Source organism: Bactrocera oleae, chromosome 5, assembly GCF_042242935.1.
Source record: "Bactrocera oleae isolate idBacOlea1 chromosome 5, idBacOlea1, whole genome shotgun sequence".
In the NCBI taxonomy this organism is placed as follows: domain Eukaryota; kingdom Metazoa; phylum Arthropoda; class Insecta; order Diptera; family Tephritidae; genus Bactrocera; species Bactrocera oleae.
This window is the reverse complement of record NC_091539.1, coordinates 5,392,502-5,415,071: the sequence shown is the minus strand read 5'-3', so window position 1 is coordinate 5,415,071 and position 22,570 is coordinate 5,392,502. Positions and strand designations below refer to the sequence as shown.

The 22,570-nt window shown below is 33.2% G+C and overlaps 1 protein-coding gene across 4 annotated transcripts in view; it reads left to right on the top strand.

Annotated features, from left to right (window-relative positions):
* The window catches only part of Ca-alpha1T (Ca[2+]-channel protein alpha[[1]] subunit T), a 211,804-nt gene that overhangs the window by 158,213 nt on the left and 31,021 nt on the right, over positions 1-22,570 (top strand). For 3 of the 4 annotated variants that reach the window (XM_036359654.2, XM_036359652.2, XM_070110657.1), the window contains 6 exons: positions 7,027-7,268; positions 12,171-12,873; positions 14,414-14,437; positions 15,024-15,239; positions 16,121-16,905; positions 20,190-20,402. In XM_036359654.2, the coding sequence (XP_036215547.2) occupies positions 7,027-7,268; positions 12,171-12,873; positions 14,414-14,437; positions 15,024-15,239; positions 16,121-16,905; positions 20,190-20,402 (2,183 nt within the window). The remainder of the gene's footprint in view (positions 1-7,026; positions 7,269-12,170; positions 12,874-14,413; positions 14,438-15,023; positions 15,240-16,120; positions 16,906-20,189; positions 20,403-22,570) is intronic. The other variant, XM_070110658.1, reaches the window with a different exon arrangement.

Here is a 22,570-nt window from a genome sequence, read left to right as displayed (position 1 = left end):
TACAAAAATATACTTTCTTCAAATCTTCCAAGTTATATATTGACAGATGTATATAAATCCATTTTTATATGATAACTGAAGTTTGAGACATATTCGTTAATTATTCCTTCGGAAAGAAACTATATTTAAAAGGCCCAGCGAGCGTTCATTTATGGCATAAGATCTCTTCTGCCCATAAAAGCAAGTAACCTTCAAATGTTCAGTGCCACGGTGACTTTTATTCATTTAAAGAGAAAACATTGATACATAAGCATCTTGAAGACTATACAGCTATTCTGCTTCCCTCGCTCTGTCTATGACTCTTGCTCCAGCTCCGGCTCTCCACTTTCTGTCTTGCATTTATTTTTAATATAGTGGCATAAAACCTTCCTCAAAAAGGTTTGGTGAATTGAATCCATTTCGTCAACATACGAATAAATATGACAATATTAGGTGTATATCACTTGTATGGGCGGAAGATACCCTCTCACTACCTGTCCTTTCAGCCTTTGAGTTTGCCGAATCCTCTTCTTTATATTTCCCTTTATTTCCCTTTTTTCCCTTCCAGTCCACTCTCCTCTATCCACGTTTTTTTTTCATCTTCTCTCTCTATATACATGTATATAGTTATATATCTATCTCTCTCATTATTTCCCTTCTTATGTTCTTTATTTCCCTTTCACAGATTTCTGTTTCTCAGCTGTTTTGATTATCTTTTAAATTTTCATTCTCTGTTTTTTTCTGCTTTTTCTCTTTATCCGCTCAGACCTTTTGCCTTCTCTACAATTATAACATTCTAAAAGTTCTTTTAAAACCGCACAAAATTGTATGAAGCGTAAAAGAGAAATTGAAAAAATTTCCACATAATTTCCACTACTTTGGGCACACTGTGCAATTATGCAAAATAAGAATATCAACGCACCCGTAACCACACGTGTGCCAACAAGCCGAGCTTGTGGTTAGGATTTGTAAGGCTACACATAAGCGAATTAAAAAAAAGTATACATTGTATATGTGACTGCGTGTGACAAGTCAAGTTTTTACGCATTCCGACTTTTTTTCCAACAAACTCGAGCTGCTGTCTTGTTGCAGCTGTCTGGCATGGCCTCAAACTGTCATAACCTAGCCAAGTTGCCACTCATTCATACCAAGAGAACGGGCGCAGCGAAAAAAGTCCAATACAACGTTTTACCGTTATTTGTATTCTAACCAGGGGAATGGCTGTGACTGCGCCTTAAAATATGCCACTGCTTTGTTTGCACCTTCTACTCGCCGTCTCGGCAGCAGCGCCTGCGACTGACAATGTGCCAGCAACAAGCAGAGTTTTAAACTTTTCTTGTAGTTCTTTTCGCTCTCAACTTCCTTCATTTCTTTTTGTGCAGTTTCAGTTATTTATTTTTTTTTTTTTTTTTTTGTGCAGGTGTTTATTTTTTGTGGCAGCAGCTGCTAACGCTGAGTTTTCATTTCAAACTTTTACGCTTTTCACACAATGTGCCATAATAACTCATGCAAGTTCAGTGCGCGTGTGTTTGTATGTGTTCGCGTGCTACGATTGTGTTGTTGCTGTCTTTTTTAATTTTATGTGATTTCCTCCATTGTGTTATTCGACGCCACATCCTGTTGCGCATTCAAAAAACCATATATTCCTACTCTTTTGGCTGGGCTGTGTGGCCGTTGAGCTTGTGTTCGAGCTCGACTGTGATTCAGTTGTAGTTGAGTGTCTATGTTGGAGTTTCAGGCGCAAAACCCGCACTTATTTGAAACCATATGTATGAAAAGTAACGCAGTATGTACCCTAACCGTTGGCAGAAGTATTTCTTTTCGGGGGCTCTAAAGTGTTTTAGAGATAAAAATAATGATTTTCCGAAGTTCAAGTCGCTAGCGATGAAAGAAAGAGAGTCAGAGATAGCTAGGCTTCAGAGAAAGTTGTCTGTACATTAATTTAGCTGCATTTTTTTCTCACACAACTTTCGAATTTCTCAAGCAACCACGGCAAATTTCTTTTGATTTTAGAATTTTGGCAAATTCTGGAAACCTTGAACTTTTCCGAAGACCAGGCTACAAGCCTTACCTATGTCTTTCGTACTAGTGTTAGTATACTAGAGTCAATAAAATAAGAACAAAAAATACTTGAACATTTAAAGAAGTTTCGGGCTCAATTGGCATTACTATTTTCTCAAAGGACAATCTAAATTGATTGAAAAACGAAAGCAAAATGCAGGTTCTATACGAGTATAATTTCAATCGTTGGAAGTAGTCTATTTCAAACTTACATCTCTGCTAGATGCTTTACCAAACTTCTTCTCTTATTACAAATTTTTTCAAAACAGCAAATAACTCAGCAGCTTATCTAAGGGTATTTTGAATGTCTGTAAGTCAAGCTGGAGACCGAAAAAATTCAGTGGGTTTTGAAAACCTTATTCGTTCCATAAATGACTAAATCTCCTGTTATCAAAACTTCCATTGAGTTGAAAATTAGCTTCATTATATTTAGAGCAGAGTACCGTACAGAATACAAAAAAAGTAGACACGCCACGCTTTTATATCCTCTCCTTACTCTCCTCCCATTCTCAACACACTTCCACCCGACTGAATCCGTTCGATTTATGCCTACATTGTTTGGCATGAAAAGTTCTTGAAAACTTTTTTTGTTACCACCACTGTACTTACCGTATTTTCGCTCTTGCTTTTACTGAGATTAAGCCACTTTTCGCAAATATTTTCTTTTTATCGTATTGCATTAAATTTATGTTTGTTGTTTATACACTTTACTTTGTTTTTTATTGTCGTAGCAAACCAGTGTAAAATTTCTGCGGTTGTCATTGTTCCAACCTGTCTGTGGCGTCGGTTTAAAATGTTTTTAGGGGTGCGCGCCTTAATGTAGGCTATGAAAAAAACTGCTGATCATTGCGCGGCGGAGCAATTGTTTTAAGCAGTCTTTGATGGAATTTGCGTGAGATTTCAGCATTTGGTATAACTTTGCGGTACTTTTTTGTGACAGAGGGCTGCCACCAACACTTTCATACAGGATAAAGTTTTTAAAAGCTCGGAAATTCTATTAAACAACTACAAATTAACTAAAAAACTTGCAACGTAATTTTGTTTTTTTAATTGTCCAAAATTCGAAAGGGTTGCCATTATTTGTTGATAAGAAAACTATATATTTTACACGAAAATAGTTTTTTATACATAAAATCTCCACAATACATACATATATGTACATGCATTGCTTAAAATGTTTATCTGTGCAACATTTTGTAAATAATTGTTAAAAGAGTTGCCAGAATTTAAAAAAATTATTGACTTCAATACGTATTTTTGTGAATCAATAATTTCATGAAGTGACATTTGATTAGCAAAATCAGTAAATCATGTTAAGTGCAGTCCCACACACATAAAAAAGAGTTGCCACGTGAGATTTGATTCTTAAATTAAAAGTATTTTTTATGTAAAAAAACATGAGTTTAATAGTTGAAAATGTGATAGCAAGCAAATTATGTTGAAAACTTTCTTTGCGCAAGAGCAAGCACAGAGTTGCCACATAATCGTTTTAGTGAAAAAAAGGTTGATAAAATTTTAAGCTTACATTATTTATATGAGAGCTAATAATTTTAAAGCTTTTATTCATTAAAATATATATAGAGTTGCCACACAATTTTTTAGCTGCAAAAAAATTTAATCAAATTTCGAAAAAAAATTTTGTATTATTCATAGTTTTACTAAGAAAAAATTTTCTACTTTTACTTTTTAAGCTTTATGCCTTAAAAGAAATATAGAGTTTGCACACATTTTTTTTTGCTGACATAAAAAATTAAACCAAATTTTTAACCAATTTTTTTTTTCTAGAGTTTGCTACTTTTACTTTTTAAGCTTTATGCATTAAAAGAAATATAGAGTTTGCACACATTTTTTTTTGCTGACATAAAAAATTAAACCAAATTTTTAACCAATTTTTTTTTTTCTAGAGTTTGCTACTTTTACTTTTTAAGCTTTATGCATTAAAAGAAATATAGAGTTTGCACACATTTTTTTTTGCTGACATAAAAAATTAAACCAAATTTTTAACCAATTTTTTTTTTCTAAAGTTTTTATGTAAAAAAAATTCACTAAAAATTTTGGCTTGCTTTTGAAAATTGTAGTTGACACATAATGTTTTTGATGAAACAAAATTAAAACCAAATTTTTAACGAATTTGTTTGTATTTTCCAAGTAAGTGTTCCGCTTTTAATCGCATTTTTGTTATGTTAATATATTCATATATTTTTGTGTGAAAACTAGTTTTGTAAATTATTTATTATTTTTTACTGAATTTAAATTTTCTTAGAAAAATCGATCGATTTGAAGTGATTAAAATACTACTTAGTAAAAATTTATTTATAAAAGCCGTGTTTTTGAACAACTTTTATGAGTTACAACGGTGCAATGTTGCCATATTATTTTTGCTTTTGGAAAAAGGAGGATTTTTTCTGCTTTGGCTCCAATTTTTGTTACATTTTTCTTGCTATAAGTCGTTAGTTCTTGTCTTGTCCGTAACTCTCCATTGTCCTGCTTGAGTTATGGGAACAGTTCAAAGCATTATATCTGATATACAGCAAAAAAAAATTATAATAAATGTGTAAAGCACACTGCGATATCAGCTTTCAAATGCAAAATGTTTTCAAGAAACTTGTCAATTTTTGTATGAAATTAATATTAGCTTAATATTTTGCTGCAGTCGCTGCAACTGCTTCATAATAAATTTTCCTTTACATGTACATGCTCTCACACACAAACTTACCACCAGCTAGCACATTTGTCGAAACAAAGTTAAATAAAATTAAATTAAAATAATCCAAGCAATCTGCAATTGTCAGCAACAGACTTTGCGTTTGCAAGTGCTTGACAGAAAAAATAAAAGAAATAAAAAAACAGCAACAACACACAACACAAAAAGCAGCACACAATGCAAAGTAAAACGTTGCGTATACGACGTGTGGCACACCAACAAGCAAAGCAGCCACACAGCTGGCATACTATGTAACAAAAATACAGTTACGGTATACATAATAGTGGAAACACACACACTTGCATGAAACTGTTAAATGACAGCAAAAATTTCGAGCGGGTGACTGACTGACTGACTGAGTAACTGAATGTTTGACTGTTGTAAATTGTAAATTAAAAAGTTTTTGAAGCACGAAAATTTCATTGCCAACATGGTTCAAAAATTGCAATTGCCCATAATTCCTCAGCATGTCAACAAGCTGCGTACACATGTATGTATATAAACACACTTGCACACACATGCATGCGTTGCATATGTAAATCTAAGATAAAATGTAAATTTAATAACGACATGAGAATAGAATTTGAAAATCTGTTGCAACTTCTCGGCCAGCAGCCAACTCGAGGACAAAGTTTTCGCATTATAAATGCGTTATGCAATATATACATATATGTATGTACATATGTACATATAAGCATTGCACTTTAAGCACGCACAGCTTCGATAGTCTTCAAATACCACACAGAAACTGACCAAAATTTTGCCACGACCCCTCACTGTTAGTAAAGCGCTTCTAATCTGCTTGCAAGAATTGTGGTTTTTGCTGACCACTGCAAACTGAAGCAACATTTTAGTGTAGCAAACTTAATCTACAAAAATGTATACTACATATATAACAACAACAAATGTACTCAGCAACTACTACCAAGCACATACAACAGTTGTCGAAAGCAAACACACCAATTGCAGATTGCAGCTATTAAAAGTTTGTAGATTGCAATGAGCACTACAAAAATAACAATAACATACATGTTAATAAGTGGCCATAAGTATGTGTGTGTGTGACTCCTATCAGCAACATAGCCTACTACATGGATATGCATATCGAAATCAGCTGAACAGAGTTGGAAAGTATAGCAAAATGCCTGCATATCGCAGTGCGCCTAAAAGTATGCATATCTGCATAAATTCTAAGCACCTGGAGCGCACAAGGCTAGCATGTATTATTTAAAAGTTGTCGAAATATAAAATGTTGTTACAAAAATGCAGTGACTTGAGCAATAAACATCAAAGCGCCTGAAAGTATGTAGCATATATAAAGCTGCAAATACATATTTTGTATTATTTTTTTACTAAACAGCGCTGGCCCGACAAATGTTGGCAAAAATACTGCAAAATTACAAGAAATATCTTATAACGCCTAAAAGTATGCAATGTATTTATTGAAAAACAGGCATATATAATTATTATTTTATTCGGTTATTTTTGTCGTCAAGCTGCTAAGCATATTGAAAAAAGTGTCTACAATACAAATAAATAAGCAAATGCTTTTAGCGCTTAAAAGTATGTACCAAGTTTTTTGACTAGTGCTCAAATCGAAGAAAAACTGAAATGTGTTTTGATTTTGGCGAGCGAATGTTGAAATTTATTAAATAAATTATATTTGAAAAAGCAGCAAATTGCGTTTAGCGCCTAAAATTTTACAGTAAAAATTTCAACTATATTTCAAACTGAAGTTATGTTATTGAAATTCAATTTTTAAATATTTTAACATGAGAATTTAAATTAAAATATAAACAAAAAATTAGAAAAATTTACTTACAGCCAAAAGTATGCAACGCATGTACGTTTTGTGGGAATTTATTTTCTATTTAAAAAAATTTTAAAAATTTACCGCAAACATTTGAAAAAAAACTCATTTTTACATATAACTCCCTAAATGTATGCAATAAAAACTATATTTACGCATTTTGTAATACACAGTTACTTAATTTAATAATTTCTTTGCACAATATCTGGGCCGGTACTTTGAATATTACATAATTACTATTACAGAAGCTTCAATTTCTATCTTAAAGCGTGTATTGGAGAAATAGTGCACCACTTTCACAAAAGACTTCATAATCCACTTGAAAAAAATACATTACTATATATATAAATAGGATATTTTATAACAATGAAGAAAAAAATGTATACGCCTAAATGTATGCTACACAAGCTTATATTTCACAACTCTCCTCCGCGTGCTTACTAATTCCTCATTTCTTTCTGTTCCTCCACAGATTGGCTCCTTCTTCATGATCAACCTCTGTCTCGTCGTCATTGCCACACAATTTTCGGAGACGAAAAAGCGTGAAATGGAACGCATGCGACAGGAGCGCGCCCGCTATACATCCACCTCAACACTGGCGTCCAGCACTAACAATTCAGAGCCGGCCACCTGCTATGCGGAGATTGTCAAATATATAGCGCATCTTTGGCGGCGTTTCAAGCGACGCATGTTAAAGAAGTACAGATTATATAAGTATGATAATTAATGTTTTGATTTGATTATATTTGTTTCGTGATACTTTCAGTTACAGTAAACCCTCCCCAACAAGAAAAATTGTTTAAGAAACTAACAGCAGAATATACAGTTGTATTTGCGTTCGATTCGTTTCGTTAATGCGTGAGCATAAAAGTAGATAGCCAACTAATCTTACTCAACTTAATTTCGTAGAGCTTTACTAACCCGTATAATAAAAATATTATTAAATTGCTCCTTTATTTATGCAAGCAGTTTTTTGCATTTAACAATTCTAAACAATCAAAAATATATTTAGGGTAATAAGTAATTAGAAGTGACTGAAAATGAGTTCGTAATATGAGATGCGCCTAAAAGTCGTATTTAAACTTTTCGCAAAACATTTTAAAGACACTCGGAAAATTCAACAAATCAATTTAAATATAGATATCTCAATAATATATTTGTGTACTCAATTTAGTTATCACAGCAAGTAAATCATTTATGGCGCCTCAAAGTATGCTAAAAATTTTGTACTAAGTTATGTCCGAAAAACGGCACATCATTGTTTGCACAAGTTTGTCCACTTTTTGATCCACTCTTTTGAAAATTTGTTGATTTTAATGTTCACAAGTTAATAATTCATTGAATGACGCCAAAAAAAGTGGGCTTCAATTTTTTGCTTTACACTTTATGCGCATGAAACTGCGCATTGAATATACATATAACAAGCAAACATAAAATCACGATAAATTCAAACAAGAATATAGCAAATTCAAGTGATAATAATGCAAAAGAAATAAATGCGCCTAAAAGAACACAAGAAATAATTTTCTCAAAAACAGAGCTCACCAAAATAACAGCCTTTATTTTATTTAGAGTAGCGTTAAAACATGGCCCAAAAAAGTAATTAAGTAGTTTACACAACTTTTATTTTCGACTCTATAAGTATGCTAGATATTTACTAATGTTAGTTAGAGATTCGGCAACGATACATATTATTTACGAAATTTTTACAACCAAAGAAAAAATATTAAACAAGAAATTATACGGGTATAAAATCTATTATATTCTAAAAACTCGTATATAGGCAGAAAACAATAACGGTTTATAAATTTTCAAGTTTCTATTAAAGTACTTTAGACATGCAAATTCTAGAATAGGTGATACAGAAAAAGTTGCAAATACTGTTAGACGCCACTCAAATGTCGAATTGTGTATAATTGCGCTATATGCACCTCAAGGTAGGCAACGAAATATATACACACTTTCTTTACTCGACGATATATATGTAGTTATTGTATCAAGATTATGTAAAGTGTAAAAAAGTCAACTTTTTACTTTCAAAGCCCTTTAAGCGCCTAAATGTATGGAATAAAAATTTAAATTTAATTCAGCACATAATGCATTGTTAGGCCTAGAAATTGGTCTCCTTTTCTTAAACGGCTTTATTGAGTCAACCAATTATATAAGCCGCAACTACATTTTTCTACAGCCCCTATATGTAAGCAATATTTGCTTAACGAAATACAAAATAGTTTTAAATATTTCGTTGTTTACTGTGTCAATTTCATGATTAAAAATCTTAACTTGCAAAAAAATTCGACAATTTTTATCACAATGCCCAAAAGTATGCCACAAAAATATGCATAATCGCTTTATTGGCGCTCTAAACAGTGTGGCTCACGTTAAGAGAAACTACTGACTGTACGCTCTTTTAATTAAATATTTTTAGTTATTATTTCGTTTTTAAAATTTTTATACTATTTTTTGCATAATAAATTTATTTAGCTTATATTGCAAATATTAATTGATTTGTGTTGCGTTCGCTTGTTTAGTTTCAGTTAATTAAAGCTAATTGCTTTTTTGCTTATGAAAGCATTTTATTTTCATATTTTACCAATAATTTATGTACATGCTGCGTTATGTACATATGTATATGTAAAAAATTGCACTTTGCATGCATTTGGCATTTATGTACTTACTTATTTGTGGTCCTTAGTTAGTGAGTTAGTTGATAACCAAATATTGATTTAGTGAAATATTGAGTAACTTTTTGAATAACAAGTATTTTGCATAGGATTTTTGAAAACACACATACAGCCATACAACAAACACAAGCAAACATATTCATGCAATTTTTTTCAACATTCAGCATTTGATGATTTGTTGTTGTGTGTATAGTAGTGTATGCTATATAAAAGCATTTGCAAGTGAACATTAGAAGATTTTTAATTATTTTTTATTATTTATTATAAAATGTGTTTGATGGACAGACAAACAAATTTCAAAAAAAAAAATTTCCAATTTTGTTTTCAAAAATATTTAAATTTTTTTTCAAAAATATTTAAATTTTTTTCAAAAAAATATGGAATTTTTCTCAAATTTCAAAACAAAAAATTTTAATTTTATTTTTAAAAAATAATTGGATTTTTTTCGAAAAAATATGGAATTTATTTTAAATCGAAAGATTGTATAAGAAAATTAGTTTAAATTTAAAAACTTGCAGCATTTACTTACAACTGCTTTTATTCATACACCTACCCAGAATAGTGAAAAAACATTTCCAAATCACTTAAATAAATTTTTGAAAAGTCTAAGCATAAAATTCAACAATACAAATTTACATAAGAGAATTTTTGCTATCTACCTTCATACACTATACATGAGCTTCAATCATTAAATCATATCAACGAATTTCTCACCAGTGCAATACGGTAGAATTTGAGGGTTGTATTTTAAAGAAGCAGAAAGTAAAAATGCAGAACTAAGTAATTTGGGATTAATATTGCTTAACCAAATAGGATGCATTCTTTCGCGCACAGAACAAACCCTTCACAAATAATCTGCTCAAATTTTGTTCGAAGCCAAATCTTGTTCTAGCGATTAACTCAAGGTCGACATGACCAACACTTCTATTTAGCTAATTTAAGCGATCACAAGAAAATGGTGTCCAAATTTAAGATTATAAATTTTAAATTCTAAAATTCTAGAATCTAAATTTATTTTCTTGTTTTGTCAACGTCAGCCAAAACGCTTTGAGGTAAAACAACGCTTTGCTTCATAGAAGATTAGAGAATTTTACGAACTAAGCTTTTCTGTTCTATGGTCGAAAGTAATGTAAGATGTTTCACAAGTTCATAAAAAGGCTTAACATACAAATTTCTAAAGCTATTCATGTTTCACACTGTATCAGCACTTACATATCTGAGGTCAAACCTCATTCCTACTCAGGTAATGACGCATTCCAATTATCTACTTTATACAACATAGTCATGCAATTCATTATGGAGGCCAGTTATAGCTTTGTGCTTAGATTCTGTAGTTGCTATTGTGGCATATAATATTTCCCAAACATTTTTGGAGAACTCTGTCGAGTTCAGAGTCTTTGATCGTGTAAAATTCGAATCGGCTGTATATCATAGAAAAACTCCAGCTTTTGAAATGCTGTTGTTGAAGAATATTCCTACTTTTTTTTTACGAATTACAATCCAAGAGGGTTCAAAGCAGTTCTCAAGCCCACTATCGAAATGTTTTTCGATATTTCTATGATTTTTCAAATGATATGGAGTTGATGGAAGGTCTTTCGAAGTTTGTGCTGCTGTGAAAAAGAGTTCGGTCTTTGTAGGGTTGCTGACAAATAATTTAATACCATATACGTTACAAATACCTGAAAAATTTACAAACCGGATCTATCTTCGTTGGAATCACCAACGTAATGACTGTAAAATTAGTCTGGAGAATAACAGAAGTCTATTGTCAACAAAATGCTGGGACTTAAGTCTGTGTTCTTTGTAGGCATATGCATATCTCGAGCATACATTAGAACACATTCTGGCTTTATATGGGAATTATCTTATAACCTTGACTTGGAGTGGTGTAGCAGTGAGATATAGAAAATCAGAAACGTGCAACATATTTTGAGATGTCGATCTGAAATTTTGCATACCTTCTCTTTTCCTCAAAAAGCTACTCATTTGTCGGTCTGAACCATCAAAATCAAGTCCTTGTATTGAAAAGTTTTTTTTTTTTAGAAGATATTTTTACGAAATCTAGCATAGATTATTGTTCAAAGCAGCGCTATAATCTCCAAGCATGTTGTTTGTATCGAACTACTATAGCGTATAGCTGTTATGTAAACTGACCGATCAAAATCAAGAAAGAGGTCTTTTTATACCCTTTTATACTATAACAAATGGACCTGTATAAGGTATTAATCTGCGGCACAACCGAAGTTAATGTTTTTTCTTGTTTTGACATTTTTCATACACGAGAAATTGCATTTAATCTCATAAAATCACACTTGAATGAAAAATAAACCACACACATCATGTGACATGCATCAGCAAAAAAACCAAAAAACTCTCACGCTATTCATTAAAAAATCGCACAACCAAGCAGACACTTCCTACAGACACAGAAATCCAAAAACAAACAAAAGTAGACACTCAGTCAGTCAGTCAGTCAGTCAGTCAATCAGTCGGGCATGAGAGTGCTCTACACTCAAACAATAGAGAAGAGAAAAATTTTTGAAATAAATTTTTAAAAGCAATTTGACACTAATATTTACACTCTGCTCTTTATTTATGCTTCTTTCATACGAACAAACGAAAAAAAAAATGGCAAACATCAACAACAATGCAACCGAAACGACATGCATCTCATCCATGCACAATGAAATGGCGATAAACTGACGCAAATTTGCACAACTGACAAATGTCTGTGTGCACACACATTTCAAATATCAACAAATTGCCGCTCGTGTGCGCGTCGATGTTTCAAAAACACAAACACGCACACGAACTCCCACGCGGACTCGTCAAATGTCAAACCAACAACCGACAACTGTCATAAATCAACGTCGAAATAATTAACAATGTGTGCAAAAATGAACAACCACAACAACAAAAATGTATGCAACAGATACCAAAAACAACAGCGCAACGAAGGTCTCCTACCGAACGCCGACAATTTGACATTCTCGCCGTCGCGCATCAAATGCCACCACCCGAAGTGCCCCAAGTATGGCAATCGCAAGCCGTCGAGTATACAGGATCAAATGATCACCGTTATGGTGCCACTGAATTCCAACAATAATAATGTAAGCAACAGCAGCAACAACAATAACAATGGTGGCGCTGGCAGTGCTGCTGCTGTTGCCAATGGCACTCGCAGTCATGCAACAACAACAGCAACCAGCACAATATTAGCGCCGTCACCACCAACAGCAACAGTAGCAGCAACAACAGCAGCGGCGGTGGTGGCGTCATCTACACTGGCGCTGCCAATTAGTGGCACAACAACAACACCACTTATAAATGGCACTGCCAACACGGGCTTACCGCATAGCATCAATAATAATAATATAAGTGTGGTCGGCCAGCAACAACAACAGCAACAAGCACAACAGCCGCAGCAACAACAACAACATTCCTCTTCGGAGAACTCGGTGCAATCATTGGAGCATGCGACGCGCAATTCGAACCTAAAGAAGTCGTCAAATCATTTGACATCGGATGTGGCCAAACAGCAAGCGCAGTCGTTGGGGCAGGGTCAACAGTCGGCTGGGCAACAAAAAACAATTTTACTGAAATTTCCATCCAATGGTGATTCGGAGCAATTAATTGTAAGTTTTGTTTAGTAGAAATCATATAATTTTACTTTTTTGTTAAAAAAAAGCACGATGATTCAATTAAATTACTAGTTGGCTATGGAAAAATGCGCATAACATAGTGCAAAGCTCTCATAAATTAAAAACTTTTTGATTCTAAAAAGTTATCGATACATCAAAGTATCGATATATTACAACAATCGTTTTAGTTATCGATAATTGCAGATTTATATCCTTAGGAAAAATGCAAATACCATTCTGCCGAGCTTTTATAAACCAAAAATATATAAATTCCGATTATATATCAATATAAAAAAACAATCGATTTTTAATTCGATAATCGTAGATTTCTCTGTTTAGCCTGAAGAAAAATAGGAATACCAGTCAGCAAAACAAATTCCAAACTTATAAATTCTGAATATTTATTGATATATCAAAGAATCGATATATTAAATCCAACGAATTTTAATTATCGCTAACTGTAGATTTCTTGCTTAGACAAAGAAAAATATAAACATAACATGCTGCAAAACTTTTTTAAATTAAAAGTTATAAATTCGAAGTATTTGTCGTTATAGAAATTATCTAAATATGAAAATAATGGATTTTTAGTTACCGTTAACTGTAGATTTCTATGTTTGGACCTAGGTATAAGGCGAATACTTTTCCGTCAAAATTTTATACATTCACAAATTAAAATTTTTTAATAATTTATCGATACAAAAAAATCGATATATTACAAAAATCGATTTATTGTTTTTGATAACTTTAAATTCTTGATTAAAAACGGCTTACAACTGATGAAACATTATATGCAACAGACTTGTTGGATATGTTATAATTTGAAATGTATCAATACGTGAGAAAGTCGATAAACTACAGCTTTTACCAATTCTATTAAGGTTAGAAGCTTTTAATTAATATTTTGCATTATTGAATAATTTTATTGATGCTAAAAGATATGTTCTAATGAAAGCAACATATAAACCTTATGTGGTATGGATATTTTTATCGATAAATTCTATGTGTATAATTATCTATAACTCTTTTTTATCAGTATTATATTTTCAGTAACATATTGACACATTTTTTTAAATCTTAGAACTGTCTTCGTATTTACCTCTCTTTCTCTCTCGCCTAGAGTTATGAAGTGCTTAGCACATCGTTTGAATCATCGTGGTTTTTAATTATTATTTTAATTCAAATTTTATAAAAAAAAATATTTAAAACAAACACCAAAGCATAACAAAAATAAACAACATACCCCAATTTGAAAATTCTACAAAACTACACCTAACCTTAAAATTTTGAAATTCCACTTCGAATATATATTGTCAAGAAAAGGTTGAACACACATTATTTTACAAATAAATATTAACGGAAAAAAGTCTGTAACAACTCATGACAGTTGCCTTCTCACGAAAAAATGTCCACAACCACACACAACTGAAAAAGACTCTACACAACTACCAGACTTTATGCCATTTCTTATATATTTTTGGCGACTTCTAAATATTTTTCATAAACTACTTATATCGATTATGTAACAATTTAGCTGCAGTTGGGAAACTTGGGCAAGGTATAGATATATTAAGTAAATTTTGGTATTTATAATTTTTAAAGTTAAAAAGTTTTACCCAATATTTTTTACGTTTTATACCACTGTAAATATACAACCTGCTGCTTTTATATTTTTTAATAGCTTTTTTTTATTTTAAATATTTATAACAACACGTCTTGACATGTTTTACGCTTACACCAAGTCAGTCATACCAAGTCCCAAAAGTTTTGTGAGCAAAAATTGTAAATAGTAAAAATTTCACAAAAAATAGTATAGAGTTTGACCCTGCTCTTTGTCTGCCGTCAACTATATGTACATTATAACCTAAAAATTTAACTGTTTACCGTTAAAATTATACACAAGTATTTAGTAAAAAAGCGCAAAGTTTAAGAGCTTACATTTTTTATTCCAATGTTATGGTACCTTGAGAATTATGCAAAGTTCTTTCTTAAAAATTTATAAAACATAAAATGTAATTAATCCACATTTTCTTCTTACATATTTAACCATCTCTTCAACATATGTTCTCAACATTTTTTAATTTTTCATATTTTTCTTTACTTGTGTTTTACTTTTTTCTTCCACTCCCACCTTCCCTCCGCAGAGCAACCCCTGCACCTCGGGCTTCCTCAGTCCACCCACATCGGCTAGCCGTCGTCCATCGGTGATGTTCAACGAATATGTGCTGTTGCATACACCGCCTGCAATAAGCGAACCGTTAACTATACCAAGTTCAACAATAACCAATGTGGCAGAGAAGAGCGGCACCGTGTGCTCGTCGGAGAAAATGACGCAGGCTGGTGATGGCAGCATATGGCAGGTGAGTCGTAGGCAAATGGAAGGTGGGAAATTCGCATTTCCAACTCTTTTCCATAACTCTGTAACTACTTTTGCTTATTTTACGAGCATCTTCGCAAGCTTTCGCCGTTAAGAGTTTTTTTAAACTTTCTTTGCAACTTTTTCTTTCTCACATTAAATTCACTAATATCTCAGTCACTCAGCGAATTTGCTATCGATAGATATTTTGCCTGAAAGTTTATATACTTGACGATTTTTCTGTTGCGTTCCTCTCTTTTTCTCAATTTTCATGTAGTTTAGTAAAAGTAATCTTATAACAATCTTTTACAAAAAAAAAAACATCAAATAAAATACATCAAATAAAAAACATCAAAAAAAACATCCAAAATACGTGCATTGAAACATTTTCGTAAAGCATTTTGCATAGATTTTTAAAAACCAATCAAACTATGATCTTATATCACCATATGACATCACATCACATCCTCTTAAATATTCTAAATTTCATTTCACCGCCCAATTGAATTCCTTTTTTTTGATTCAGCATCACATAATATCTATAATTATATCATATGATATGACGTCACATCACACCCCAAACTATACCCGAAAATTTTGCTCTTTACTTCTCACAACATCATGTCTTCTTGGATAATATCGCATCAAAATATATTGCATCGCATCATATGTTATCAATTCGCTTTCTTTCAAACATTAGCATATCACGTTATATCATATGACATCACATCCTCACTTCATTTTATTCAATTTCAATATAATTAGTTACTATTCCCACTTTTTGCTCTCCTATTATGTATTTTTGCAAAATTGATTACGCTCTCTTCGGTGCCTTTCCATTACATCATTACCCTACTCTCTTTCACTCTGTCTTCTCACTCATAGGTTAATCTCCCCCAAACGATCAATAGCGGCGGTAGCACAATCGCCAACCCATACGCCGATTGCTCCGAACTCGGTATACACGACGCGATGACATGTCAAGAGCTTTTAGCATTTTCTGTGGCCTTTTCAGCGGCCCTACCCACCGGCCAGAGTACGTTGGAATCGTTTTACACCTCATTGGCGCGCTGTGATCCACACACCGCTGAGGCGCTGAAGAACCAACACAATCGCCAGCAATCGCAATTAATAAAACAGCAACAGCAACAACAACAACAGTCAAACTCAAAGGTCATTAGCGATCGTCAGTGCAAACGTTTGGACAACAACAGCACTGCTTTGGCAGTTACGAGCAGCGCGGGCAACAACACCGCCAACACAACAACCGGCAACTACATCGAAGACTACTCGTGTTGCTATGATTTATACCAGAATGCACTGTCACCGCTCGGCGAGAAGAAGCAACACTCGAAGCCGATCAAGATTGTGATCAGCATTTATCGCTGCGTGATGCACGTTTGCGGTGTGATGCGTCGCTACATAAAGTTGCTGGTGGAGCATAAGTACTTTCAGCAGGGCATACTGTTGGCTATTCTCATTAACACACTATCTATGGGTATTGAGTACCACAAGCAGCCCGACTATTTGACCGCCATTGTGGAGAAGAGTAATATCGTGTTCTCGGCGATATTCGCTGTGGAGATGTTGCTGAAAGTGGTGGCGGAAGGTTCATTTCGTTATATTGCGAATGGTTTCAATGTGTTCGATGGCGTCATTGTGATACTCAGGTGAGTAACTACATCGTGCTTGTGTTGAATTTGGGTACAAAAACTATGGAAGTGTAAATAGTTAGTTGTTAGAGTTAAATATATTAAATACACCCTTAAAAATTATGTAAGGAGTGATCTAAAGTGCTCATGGAACCAAAAGTAGATGGCGTCGAGAACGAACGGAAAAAGAAGCAGAAGAAAAAAAAAGTTATTTCAAAAATTTTAAGAACAACGAACTAAATACCGTTATTAAGCAGGGAAATATTATACAGAGCTGAAGAAGCAACTGGAAAGCCTTAGACAAATTAAAAAAACTTAAAAAAATATTTTTAAAATACCGTTTGTAAAGCAGTTATTGAACCACAAGTAGCCCATTTTCACCATTTTGAGCCTCAAAACGATTTCAAACCGTTCTTTAAGCAGAAATGGACTACTTTGAGAACAAATGAAGAGAGATAACTTTAAGAAAACCAAGAAAACATTTTTAAGACTAAAATACGACTGCTTTCTGAGTTTTTATTGAACCAAAAGTAATATATTTTGAGACACAATACCCCTAACTGTGCAAAATAATAACTGTCACTCAAAAAGTCACCGGCTTGTCAAACTACGCGCATATGGTTGGCAGCAAAAATTATTAACATATCACTCATACGCCATGTCCGACCGAAAAAAACACCAGTGCAAACGACTAAACAATGTGAATACTCAGTGCAAACAAACACACACAAGCGCGCTTGCCACTTAAAATGTTACTCATACGCCATGTGCGGCCAACCGCATAACTTGCATGGCCCAACTTTATGCAAACAATTTGTGCAAAGTTAATTTGAAATGTGAAAAATTCGTGCTATTTAAGAGCCGAACACACAGTAATTTGCACAAATACACACACATACAAACACATATACATATTTTTAGGATGCCACAAAACCACTGCTTGCGAACCATTAAATGTGGCATACAAAAATTAAAAGGAAAAGAAAAACAACAAAAAACGCAACGCTCGACCGCTTCATTGTCATCGCCGGTGCCTCGAGTAGCCAGCTGTCCACATGCTCCGCGTCGGACTGCTATGCATGCTGGCAGCGCGGCAATTTATTGCTGGCGACGTTAACATATTCTCAACTTGTTGACTGCAACGACACTGCGCGCACATATATAGGTATAAAATGTGCTTATGTGTGTATGTATGTGTTGTGGCAACATACACCGCCTCCACACGCCACACCGCAGCAGCAATTTTCACATTCGGCAACGCTTCAATGCCTTCGTTTGGCGTTTACTCATTCGCTTTTTTGGTATTCTTCTAGTTTTTGGTTGCTACTTTGTGCCTGTTGCACACACATACAGGCAGTTGCATATATCCACACAGCCAACGACGAAGTAGAGCATCTAGCCAACATTTGACAGCGAAGCGCAAATTACTGTGTGGTTATGCCTTACCACTCCCTTTAACCCTCCTAACAGCCGCCGCCTGCATGTGTCGCTTCACGCCGCTGCAATCTAAATCTTCGGCAATCGTATGTCAACAGTGAAATTATCACTGCTTCAACACGCCAAAGTAGCAAGGATTTGCATGTGCGGCATGCATTGTGGTGTTTGGGGAAAAAATGTGCGCTTTTCCGCCAGTCCACGTACACACACACATACCATACATACACATATAATATATGAGAGTGTATATTGCTACGCGCTAAGGCGTGAATTGCAAGCAAATGCTCGTATTACTTGAGCGTGTATGTGCGTGTATGTGTGTGTGTCAATGGCAATTTTACAAAATTTGCATAGTCATGAAATTTATTGCTTAGCATAGAAAGCGAAATGTATATATTACTTTTCGACGGAAAACTCACTCAAAAGCTTTGCTATTTGAAGCAAAAGTTCTATTTCAATTCATATGCCAAGTGGTACGAGTAGTGGGTGTTCGGAAAGAAAAAATCAAACGTTTTCTTTTAAGTTATACCAAGCTTAGAACTATTATGGTTAATAGACTCCCAAACTTCCAATGTGACTTTGAAAATGAGAAACTTTCCCGCATTCTACTCAGTTATACCTTGAACCCAGCCCGAGCTATCGACCAAGTGTGCCTTGGGAAACAGTCCTCTGAGCTCTAGAACGAAGAATAGCGTTAGAATTGTATTGACGTACTCATCAAAATGCCCTCTTAGCCTTTAAAAAACTAGTGAAGATTCAACAACTCCATCCTTTAAATATGTTTGAGCTAGAGTTTATCTAAACTTACAACCAACAAAGTCCAAAATATAAAAAACTCTCTATGTGGGACTGAAAAAAATATTTTTCCATAATCCAATCTAGATTTAAACACTTTCGCAAGAGAAATTCACGGAAGACCACAAAAAATACTCCCAACCTATGGGACTGGAAAAGAAAAATATTTGAAAAAAGAAAATTCCACAACTCGACCCTGAAGCCGTGTTTCGAGTTAACCCAAACATGTGATAAGCTGAGCTTAAAGGTACCTAAAATCGTTTTGGCACTGAAAAAACAAATTTCTACAAATCTTGTCCCAGTAGAAACTTCGAATAGGCCAATCTCGATTTCTTTAAATATCTTCCTCTTTTCTTCCGAGGAAGAAATATACGAAACTCTACTCCGAGATACTCTTGATTCTGTATGTGTACAGAATTGAAAAGCCAAGGTTCCGCAACCTAGTTCAAACGAATCTACAAGGCTAATAAATATTTCCAGAAACTAATGCCTAAAGTTCATAAGTAGGGAACCAGGAAAAAGTATGTGCTACCAATACTTCTCTTATAATCTAAGTGGTTTATATATGAAGGGTTTTTCACAGAGAAGAACAAGTTCTCAATAAAAGCGGGTGGGTTGAAACTCAGCTGTCCAGAGGAAAAGGGAACTCCGATTTGCTCCAATCTGATATAATCTCGATGAAAGAAATATGATTGAAGAAATTAGTGGACATAGTAGCATCCCAGCGTCCAAGAGAGAGCTTTCATATGTATTATCGATATCAAAAAGCTGCTATAAGAATCCGGCTTAATTTATTGATGGATTAAAACTTATGAAACCTTTGGGTTGAGACGAACAATATTTAAAACTAGGAGAGGCCTTATAAGAATATATTTATCGATAGGTTAAAGCTTGTGAGACCTTAACGTTTCAAGTTGACCAGTACAATATTCAAAACTAGGAGAAGTTTAGCCAAATATTATATTTAGTCAAAGGGTACCTGATGATAAAAATGCATTGGCTAAAAATTTTTAAAAATATTCAACATTTCTTTCATAATTCTGGAAAAAAAACTCTCTATCCACTTTCAGCGTCATTGAGATTTTTCAACAATTCCACAGTGGCAATGGCAGTAGTGGTGGTGGCTCTGGCCTCTCCGTGCTGCGCACATTCCGCCTATTGCGCATACTCAAGCTGGTGCGTTTCATGCCCAATTTGCGACGACAATTATTCGTTATGCTGCGCACGATGGACAATGTAGCGGTATTCTTCTCACTGCTCGTACTCTTCATATTCATATTCAGGTGAGTGTTCGTTAAAAGTTTGAATACACATCCTCCTTAAGTAAATTATATTAGTGTTAGTATTAAAAGTATGGAAACTAATATTTAGTTACTAAATATATAATAATAGCAAAAAGAAATTAACATTTGAAATTAAAAATAATAATATTTTAGACCTAAACAGTTATGTTAGGCGGATTTAGTGCAAAGCAGATGAACGAAAATAATTTCCTAAAAAAAAGTATACAAATAAGAGGTAACACCAATAACACATACAAAAACTAATACGCACACTAACTCAGTCTATTAAAAAACCGTATACAAAAAAAATTATGGAAATCATACATAACAAATTATTTACAAAAATTTCAGCGAACAATTATTTTTAAAAATTAGTAAAAACAATTTTTATTTATTTTTTACGTTCATTATGAGTAAAAAAAAACATTCATAGCACTCGTGAGAACTTACGTTTCCGACTAACAAATTACTTAATCATACAACTCTATTATAAAAAAATTTAGTCTTTTTCTAAATTTTTAATTTTATTTTTAATTTTCTTCAGATTACTAACGAAATGCGCCTTGTTCCGGCGTTATAGCTATCTTCTATATTCCATTAAAAAAAGTATTAGTAATAGGCTTTTAAGCTTCTCTTTTCAGCCTACTCTCGTAGCGCTAATTTGTATAAATTTTAATTTTACTCCACACTTCAAAAATGAACCCTTAGCAACTTCTCACTCTCTTTTCTAATTTTTAAAGAATATTTCTGCTCAAAAGTTCCTTGGTATGTAGCCCCTAAGCACTTCTTCTCTTTAAAATTCTCCCGTTCTCACATTATCTCCCTCTTTGTAAGCTTTTACTCTCTTCTCTTTTGCCTTACTTTTACTAAATGCAAATTCTTTTTTTCATGTCTTACATTATTATCACAAATCAACCATTTGAAAAATAATATTTTTAATGTAAAATTATAAAAAAAAAACTTTTTATCATAAACAAAATTTTATTATTAAAAAATTATTACTTAAAATTAGTTTAGTTCAAAAAGTAGCATAAAAATAATTACTTTCTATATAGAATTATTTTATTGTAGGTAGTAGCTTACGTACAGTCGCTTCTAATAGTGAATATACAACTTAAAAAAAAATTAATTCATATACAAATAAGTTGTAAAAATAAAAATTCGGCGGGAACTAATAGTCTAAGCGCCACGCAAACATCTTTACCCATATATGTTTTTTTTAAAGCCTAGTCCTTCATGTTCATATTATATTTATGGGAAGAATGATTGAACCAGTTACTATAAATTAGTAAAACAGTTACGATTTCTTTACATTTCAATTATAATTTTTCATCATCCAAAATAAAGCAGTACAGAGTTGAGATACCCTCACATAATAATATATGCATAACGATATTTACAACGTTGCCAAGTTTCAACAGCTCCCTTTCGAATCAGCAGCGAATAATATATGTATGTACCTTAATTTCGATGTTTGAAAATAGTATCACAAAAAGGGTACAACGGTAAAAAATATATTAATTATTTGAACGCAAAAATATAATTCCACTGTTGCCAAATTTCACTAGACAATACAAAATAATTATATTAAAGGATTTCCATATTAGCATATACCGGAAAATCATACCCTCCGTTCAAAAAAAGCAACACAATGATGTCTAAATTATACCATTATTCCTAATTTTCAGTACGAGGTAGCCACTATTACACCAAATTTATTTAAGAGAAATCTAACAAATTCAAACATTTATTTTGTGATTTCCACCAATAACAGTTACTGATATTTCAATATGCATATCGACAGTGTTGCTAGCTTTTAGTAAAAATAGATTTGCACTCCCTAATTGCCAATTTTTACAACCATTCTTTCAGTACCTTATAACAGCGCTCACAGCAATTCATCTCTCGCCTCTCTAATTTTTAATATCGACTTTACCAAAATTCTGCAACATTGCCAATTTTCTGTAACCGCCAATAATATCTTTTGGACCAAAATTTATAGCAAAGCGATTTACTTTAGCTTATATCTTGCCTCTCTAATTTACAATATCATCTTTGCGAAAATCATACAACGCTGCCAATTTTCTACAAGTTATAATAATAATTTAATATAATAATTTAAAGCAAAGGTCTTTATTTTTATAAAGGACAACTAATTAAATAGGACT